At 46.1% G+C, this 8,865-nt stretch overlaps 1 protein-coding gene across 1 annotated transcript in view; it reads left to right on the top strand.

The window, feature by feature from the left end:
* LOC308321026 (uncharacterized protein) overlaps window positions 1-8,865 on the top strand; it is a 58,063-nt gene extending 49,198 nt beyond the window's left edge. Inside the window, exons 32-41 of the mRNA XM_080771803.1 lie at window positions 549-679; window positions 1,308-1,380; window positions 1,859-1,930; window positions 2,724-2,849; window positions 3,440-3,538; window positions 3,975-4,190; window positions 6,003-6,180; window positions 6,311-6,425; window positions 7,381-7,553; window positions 8,650-8,865. Of these exons, the coding sequence (XP_080627929.1) occupies window positions 549-679; window positions 1,308-1,380; window positions 1,859-1,930; window positions 2,724-2,849; window positions 3,440-3,538; window positions 3,975-4,190; window positions 6,003-6,180; window positions 6,311-6,425; window positions 7,381-7,553; window positions 8,650-8,728 (1,262 nt within the window). The 3' untranslated portion in view covers window positions 8,729-8,865. The remainder of the gene's footprint in view (window positions 1-548; window positions 680-1,307; window positions 1,381-1,858; window positions 1,931-2,723; window positions 2,850-3,439; window positions 3,539-3,974; window positions 4,191-6,002; window positions 6,181-6,310; window positions 6,426-7,380; window positions 7,554-8,649) is intronic.

Here is an 8,865-nt window from a genome sequence, read left to right on the forward strand (position 1 = left end):
AGTAACTGGTACGTTTTCAAATAATTGTAGTGGAGTAAAAGTACTGTACAATATTTGCCTCTGAGATGTAGTGGAGTAGAAGTAAAAGTACAGAGAAGTGGAAATACTCCAGCAAAGCAGGAAATGAAAACCCCAATGCATTCTCCCATCGGCACTTCTTATTTAATTTATTTAAAGACGGTTACGCCGCGGACAAAGCCAACTCGGATCGTGACAAATCATGACAATGAACACAATGTTTTGGGCCGATCAAATCATTAGAAAGAAGAAAAGAAAGTCAGGAGACAACACTATTTGTTTTGTTTTTCGTCTTATAAATTATTTGATCGGCCCAAAACATTGTGTTCATTGTCATGATTTGTCACGATCCGAGTTGGCTTTGTCCGCGGCGTAACCGTCTTTAAATAAATTAAATAAGAAGTGCCGATGGGAGAATGCATTGGGGTTTCATTTCCTGGGCCACTCGTTTTTCTGAAAGGGGGAGGGACTGCGGCGCTCTATTGTGGTGGGTGTGTGTGTGTATATCATGTTTATATTATCTTCTGTAGGCCCTGAGGGCCCGTCGGGGCCCCCTGGTGAGCCAGGTCCAGGTTTTAAGGGAGACAATGGAGCCAAGGGAGCAATGGGACTGCTGGGCACTCCAGGTTACCATGGAGACCCTGGGTTACCTGGCCAACCGGTAAGTTACCATGGAGACCCTGGGTTACCTGGCCAACCGGTAAGTTACCACGGAGACCCTGGGTTACCTGGCCAACCGGTAAGTTACCATGGAGACCCTGGGTTACCTGGCCAACCGGTAAGTTACCATGGAGACCCTGGGTTACCTGGCCAACCGGTAAGTTACCATGGAGACCCTGGGTTACCTGGCCAACCGGTAAGTTACCATGGAGACCCTGGGTTACCTGGCCAACCGGTGAGACAAAACAAATGCTATATCATCATCATCATCATCATACTATAATTCTGACAATGTCTGTCTGTGTGTGTGTGACTGTCTGTGTGTCAGAAACACCTCCGTAGCTCCTCACTGCCTGCACCAATCACTCCCACTTTTCACTCAGGCATTGACCATAATAATATGGAGGTCTTAACGAAGCCCTTTTTTCCAATTTAACACATTATAAATTAATAATTAATTTATTAGTGAATAAAAAAAATGCGAAAACGCACCCAGGGTGCATACCCGGCAAGTATTTCACAACGGGTTAAGGGCTAGTGTATAATATTTGAGTACAATTACAGAACAGAATATAGAAACTGATTATGAGTCTATTTTGGTTTTGGTTTCCTTTGTGTTTTCCCATCAGGGTGAGGATGGGTCTCCGGGAGGCCAGGGTCCCAAAGGGCTGATGGGAGACATTGGGAACATGGGTCCTATTGGTAAGTGGCAGACAGTGTTGTTATTGGCAGCACATTTCTATTTTAGTTTTAGTCGTAGCCTTTGGAATGAAACTTTAGTGTTAGTCTTGTTTTAGTCGACTAAATATAATGCGATTTTAGTCGACTAAATCTACAGTTGATTTAGTCGGGTGAAATGTGCGACGCGTTGTGAGCTCGTAGATCGGCTATTTTCAGCATGCAAGTGTAAAATGACTTATTCTGGATCTCTTGTCCACCTTCCTAACTTCTAGTGTGTATGTAACGACTACGAGTGTGTGGGGGGGAAACTCCGTCTTTTGAAATGAACGCGTATGGTGGCACCGGGAACTGAGGTTTATGCTAACAGCTAGCCGCAATTATAGAGTTAAAACAAGGTTCAGATCCCAGATCAGAGATGTTGCAACCAACCAATATTAAGGGCGCACAAAGTACAGATCCTAGTTGAGGAAAGGCCCAGTGATCGTGTTTGATATTTCAGGTGAGAATGGTGATAAGGGGACAGAAGGAAGCCATGGTGTGTCGGGACTTCTAGGACTTCCTGGGAAGCCAGGTAACATTATTAATTACTCGTGAGTATCTGAACATCCTGTGTTAATTTGTCTGTATACGTTTTCATCATTACTCTTGGTACAGTATACTGTACTGACGAAGCCAACTCGGCTCCTGACAAATCATGACAATAAACACAATGATTTGGGCCCAACAAATGATTAGAAAGAAGAGAAAAAGGGCAGCTGGGGTACAACTAGGGATGTTTCGCTTCCGATCCGATCCTGATACCTCCATTTTGGTTGGTTTGGTTGGTTTTCACAACCAAGTGTCACTGTTGCGCAGCCTAACACACACACACACACACACACACGGTAACTCTGTCATTTCTCAACCGTTTCGGTCGCCGGAACCGAACCGGAACCGGACCGGCACCCTGGGCACGTTCCTGTGGGTCTGGAAGTTCCGGGGGAATTTCATGATGAATTCCTGTTCTGTTTTTTAACTACATAGAAGTGTCTATTTGTATGTCTCTAAATGTTTTGATGAATTGAACAATGTGGACCCTGTTGTAAACAAGTGTAATGCTTAATTGGGGTCGTCCACTCACAGTTAACAGTCTCTGTATTGAGTTTGTGCTTAAAATGTACTGTAATTCTACAAACTGTTAATAAATATTTCAATCAATCAAAGCCCACACAGAGTTGCACCACTTAGCCTAACTTCACACGGGTGTGATTATTGTTTTATCAAACTCGGAAAGTAGCCGATCTGCACGATGAAATGTCACGCTCCCGTCACGGGTGTCACTCAATGACAGTGATAAAACGACTACTCACTACTGCCCCCTGTAGGTCCCAGAGGAATGGAGTTCCACATACAGCTTGAGCTGTTGCCAGGAGACAAGGGTTCAGCGGGACCAGCGGGGCCACCAGGAGAGACAGGGGACCTCGGGGCCGTGGGCGAGTTTGGACCTCCAGGTAATGTGTCCCTGAGACAGGGGACCTGGGAGGGGGGGGGGGTTAATGTGTCCCTGACTATCACCAGGAGAGACAGGGGGGGGTTAATGTGTCCCTGACTTTCACCAGGGGGGGGGGGGGGGGGGGGGGGTTAATGTGTCTCTGACTATCACCAGGAGATACAGGGGGGGGTTAATGTGTCCCTGACTATCACCAGGAGAGACAGGGGGGGGTTAATGTGTCCCTGACTATCACCAGGAGAGACAGGGGGGGGTTAATGTGTCCCTGACTATCACCAGGAGATACAGGGGACCTGGGGGGGGGGGGGGGGGGGGGTTAATGTGACCCTGACTATCACCAGGAGATACAGGGGGACAGGGAGTCCTTTTTGTTTGGTTTCAGAATAGAATGACCCTGTCAGGTCTCAGGGGGGTCATCTCCTGTGGTCGTCGGGGCGTCTGCATTTTTGTTGCAAAGGAAACATCGTCTTGACAATTTGATGCCCCCCCCCCCCCCAACCTTAAAACTGAACCCTGACCCCTAACTGACCCTGACGTTGGTTTTGGTTCAATATGATCAGTGTATATGACGTATTGTTTTTGTGTTTCCAGGTGTACCGGGACACAGAGGAGAGCAGGGTCTAGGCGGACCGATAGGTCTACCTGGGTTCCTCGGAGTGAAGGGTGACGGTGGCTTCCCTGGACCGCAAGGTATCAATCATTCAATCAATCAATCAGTCGATCAATCAATTAACCCATTCTAGGCGGGAACCCCTTTTGGTGTTCGCATTATGTTATGCTTTAGCTATTGAAAAATAGCAGATCTACAAGCTCGTAGGTTGTAGGTCTGCTATTTTTTGAAAAATCGAAGAACCACTGACATAGAAACATGGCTTTTTTCAGAAAACTGTCAGGATGTAGAAGACATTTTTAGAATCTGATCTCAGGTCAAAATGGGTTAAGCAAGCAATCAATCAATCAATTGTGTTGTGTCTTGGATCAACGGCCTCACAATGAAAACTCATTTTTCTTGCAATAATCCTCACGACGGAGTCCACAGGGTGAGAATCACTGAACTATGTTGTACAGAGTACAAAAACACTCTACATATTGTGTGCGTGCATTGCGTGCGTATATGTGTCTATAGGTATCCAGGGTGAAAAGGGCCCAGGCGGGCTGAAGGGTCGCCGCGGGCCCCCGGGCCACATCAGCTCCACCCCCCAGGCACCGGACGGCTTCCTGTTCACCAAGCACAGCCAGAGACGGGACGTACCGCCGTGCCCCGAGGGCTCCGACCGCCTCTACACCGGATACTCCCTGCTGTTCATCAACGGGAACAACCGGGCGCACGGTCAAGACCTCGGTAAACACAACATAATAATAATAAAACTTTATTTGTATAGCACCTTTCATGACATGAAATGCAGCTCAAAGTGCTTTACAGAACAATGGAGAATAAGCAAGGCAACGACATTAAAAAACAAGCAGTAATGCAATACAGTGAGGACATGAATAACAAAAAAGATTAAAATAAAAGATCAATTAAAAGCAATGTTGTAGAAGTGGGTCTTGAGCTGAGCTTTAAAAATGTCTACAGAGGCTGCCTGTCGAAGGTACTGTACAGTGGGAGTTTGTTCCATGCCGAAGGCCCCTAGAAGCAAAAAGCTGCTTCCCCGTATTCTTTAGTTGCCATTTTTTTTGGCAAAGCGAGCAGGCCAGCAGTGGAAGACCTTAGGGGGCGGTTTGGGACATATTTAGGCAGGCAGTCATGTCATCCAAATCTCAACCAGTGTTGATTTCCCTCGACTGAAACTATAAGATGAGAAATGTTCGTCCGACTTACCTTTTCTTTTTCCACTGACGAAAACTAAATGGAAAATATAATGAAAACTAAAGCTATGATGACTAAAAATAAGACTAAATATACTGACAATTTCGTCCAGTGTAAGTCATTTTACAACTGGTTGCATGCTGAAAATAGCTGATCTACAACGCGTCGCGCTGTGAGCTAACACTATAAGACATTTCATGTGACTAAAATGTGACTAAAACTAAATTAAAACTATTCAAGAGACTATGACTAAAACTAAAATCAAAATGTGCTGCCAAAAACAACACAAATAAGGTAAGTCTCTCTTCCATACTGGTGTGTGGCGTCTCTTGTGTGATATGATGAAGTAGAACGGTGCCGTGCACATTATAGGGACAAAGTCGTGTGTGTGTGTGTGTGTGTGTGTGTGTGTGTGTGAATGTGTGAAGACCCATCTTCTCTTTCTGTCATAGTGACATTGTCCTGCATCAGATCATGTCCAAATCAGGTTCTCCAATCTCCAGTAGCCTCTTCAGTTTTTTGAAGATTTTTTGAGTGGTGCAACCACTCCCTTACGGAGCTGTGTGTGGCTGGCTGGGTCTGAGCACTATGTGTGTGGCTTGCTGGCTGGCTGGGTCTGAGCACTATGTGTGTGGCTTGCTGGCTGGCTGGGTCTGAGCACTATGTGTGTGGCTGGCTGGCTCTGAGCACTATGTATGTGGCTTGCTGGCTGGCTGGGTCTGAGCACTGTGTGTGGCTGGCTGGCTGGCTGGCTGGGTCTGAGCACTATGTGTGTGGCTTGCTGGCTGGCTGGGTCTGAGCACTATGTGTGTGGCTTGCTGGCTGGCTGGCTGGGTCTGAGCATAGATAGATAGATAGATAGATAGATAGATAGATAGATATTATAGCAGTGACTGACTGAAGGGCCTCCCACACCGTCTGCGAACGCCGCGCGTCAAAACAGCCGCCTCCATCATTTTCAATGAACCTATCGCACACCGGCGGCGTCCGACGTGCGCTGACGCGCCGCGTCGGACGGAGCCGGTGTGTGTTGGGCTTGAGACATCGAGCGTGCGTCCGCAACTGGTTGTGGCCCCCATCAAGTGACCTTTTGACCAATGCGGACCTCGCCCCAAATGAGTTCGACACCCCTGCTCTATGGTCATAGTGGAATTGCTTCTCATCGCGTGGCTTCGTCCACCAGGTGGCACTCGTTAATGTGATGGCTTTCTGTGTTGGTGTAATGTCACTATAGGTATTAGTGTGACGGCTCTGTGTTAAGAGCATGTCTTTCCGTGTTCATATGTCATGTCGTTCGTTCCATGTTAATGTGAAGGCTCTACTAATGGCAGGTGTGTTTCTCAGGTTCGTTAGGCAGCTGTCTTGCTCGTTTTTCCACGATGCCGTTTCTCTTCTGTAACACTGACGACACATGCCGCTACGCCTCACGAAACGACTACTCCTATTGGCTGTCCACTGACAAAGCAATGCCCAGTGACATGGCCCTGCTCTCCGGAGATTCACTAGAGGGATACGTCAGCAGGTAACGCACGCACGCACGCACACATGCACGCACGCACGCACGTCGCACGCACGCACGCACACTGTTTTTTTTTTTCAGCTACAGGATTATACATGTTTTGTCAAACGTTTGTGTGTTTATTCTCGCTCAGGTGTTCTGTATGTGAGACCAAAGCCAACGTCATCGCCGTCCACAGTCAGACATGTCAAATTCCACAATGTCCCAGTGGGTGGCGCTCTTTGTGGAAAGGATACTCCTTTGTCATGGTAAGTATTCTCCATATACTGTACGTATGTCATAACGTCAGTTGCTAAATGCACAGCATCCCATCGTAGTCAGTCTTCTACATAGGATTTTAGGATCATTGAGGCCACATTTTTTTATCTGTGCTGGACATCATTTATCGTCATTTATTTATCGTCTACGTACCACTCAGCTCTCCACTGATTGGCTAGGACTTCTGGCTCCTTTTGCCAACCTCAGCATTGGTGCACCCAATTCTTACAATATTTTGCAATATTGGCCAATTTAGGGACATACAGCCAGGTAATACAATCGTTCATTACCTGTACAGCATGTCACTGTTTTAACTGATCGCTGTCGACCTGTAACCGTTTTCAGTTGTTATAACCCATTCTGAACGGGAACCCATTTTTGTGTCAGCATCATGTTATGCTTTAGCTATTGAAAAATAGCAGATCTACAAGCTCGTAGCGCGCCACCGAGTGGCGCGCTACGAGCTTGTAGGTCTGCTATTTTTGAAAAATCGAAGAACGACTGACATTTTTTAGAATCCGATCTCAGGTCAGAATGGGTTAATCAGACCAGTGTGTGTCCAGTGGAAACCTCGTATGAATCTGATCTCAGGTCAGAATGGGTGAACTTATTGTTTTTCTTTGTTCTCGTTGTGGTCGTAGCATGGTTGTTTGTTGCAATCTCTCCGTCATTGTAAATGAGGGTCTCACTCTCCCTCAATGATCTCTCAGAGAATTCAAATACAGGTTGAATGAACGTCAATAACAGTATCACGTGCGTGTGCGTGTGCGTGTGCGTGTGTGTGTGTGTGTGTGTGTGTGTGTGTGTGTGTGTGTGTGTGTGTGTGTGTGTGTGTGTGTGTGTGTGTGTGTGTGTGTGTGTGTGTGTGTGTGTGTGTGTGTGTGTGTGTGTGTGTGTGTGTGTGTGTGTGTGCGTGCGTGCGTGCGTGCGTGCGTGCGTGTGTAGCAAACTGGAGTTGGTTCCGAGGGTTCTGGTCAGCCTCTAGCGTCTCCTGGCTCCTGTCTGGAGCATTTCAGCCGTGTTCCGTTCATCGAGTGTCACGGCCGAGGAACCTGCAACTATTACTCTGACTCCTATTCCTATTGGTTGGCTGCCATAGACCCCAACAACATGTTCAGGTAAGCGTGCAACGCTTGGCCGGCAGCGGTTGGCCCGAACGGTTTGCGGAGCGGTCTTGATATCGGAAGGTCGCTAGTTCGTATCCCCGGACGTTAAGAAATACCACCGCTGAAGTGCCCTTGAGCAAGGCATTGAACCCCTACCATGAAATGTTCTATGAGCAGGGCCTGGCTGTAAACAAGTTCTTGAGCTTAGTCCAGTTATCCTGGGTAAACAATAAACATGGTACCTTTGCTTTGCTTTGCACGCACGCACACGCGCACGCACGCACGATAGGGATAATCCATGATGAACTGTGTAATTACAATGTGGAAACTAATTGATAACCTGAAGGCTCGGACTTAATTTGTATGGCTATTTCATGGGCACTTGCCGACTATTAAAATGTATGAGCAGTGTGTATTCATTTAGAATGAAAATCAAATCAAACCTTATAGCACATTTACAACAGCCCAAGGCTGACCCAAAGTTCTGAACATGGTCAAAACAACAGAACAAAGCAATATAAAGCTTTGATACAAAATAAACAAGAAGCATGAACGAGACAATAAAATAGACTCAGAGCATACATTAGAACAGAACAAAATATCGGAAGACAAGAATGGTTATAAGACCATAATACTGTGTGGTTATCTGAAAATACACACACCCACACACCTTCCGAACAATCGCAACGCAGTATTTTTCACGGCAGGGTAGAGTATAGTGTTATATATATATATATGTATTGTATATATATACACACACCCTAAAACAGTAACATACAAAAGCACATACATACATAGCATTGCTTTCGGGTGAAACCTTGTATGTCTAAAACCATTCCTGTTTTTATTTATTTTATATTAAAAAAAAAAAACATATCGAAAAATGTCAATCTACAGGCTAACACCGTGTCACGGTGATGTGAGCTTGTAGATCTGCTATTTCCACTGCTTTAGTGTGACACTGAAATATGGATATACAAGGTTTCTGTCGGACAGCAACGACAGACTACACACCGAATAACAGTAAAACTACAGTAAACTACATTAATAAATGAACAAAATGATGAGCATTAACCTCTATATGACATTATGTGTCTCGCCCCCACAGTAAGCCCCAGCCCCAGACAGTTAAAGGAGACCATCCAGGGAACATCGTCAGCCGCTGTCGAGTATGCATCAAAGAATAGTGTCCACGGAGACTACTGTACATCGGTAACATACACTGGTAACCTTCACTGTACAACCTGTACTGTTAACCTTCACCACGACTTGGACAACAAACTACAACCTGTACTGTTAGCCTTCACCACGACTTGGACAACAA

The sequence above is a fragment of the Protomyctophum bolini genome, assembly GCF_963924005.1.
Source record: "Protomyctophum bolini genome assembly, chromosome: 9".
NCBI classification, from domain to species: domain Eukaryota; kingdom Metazoa; phylum Chordata; class Actinopteri; order Myctophiformes; family Myctophidae; genus Protomyctophum; species Protomyctophum bolini.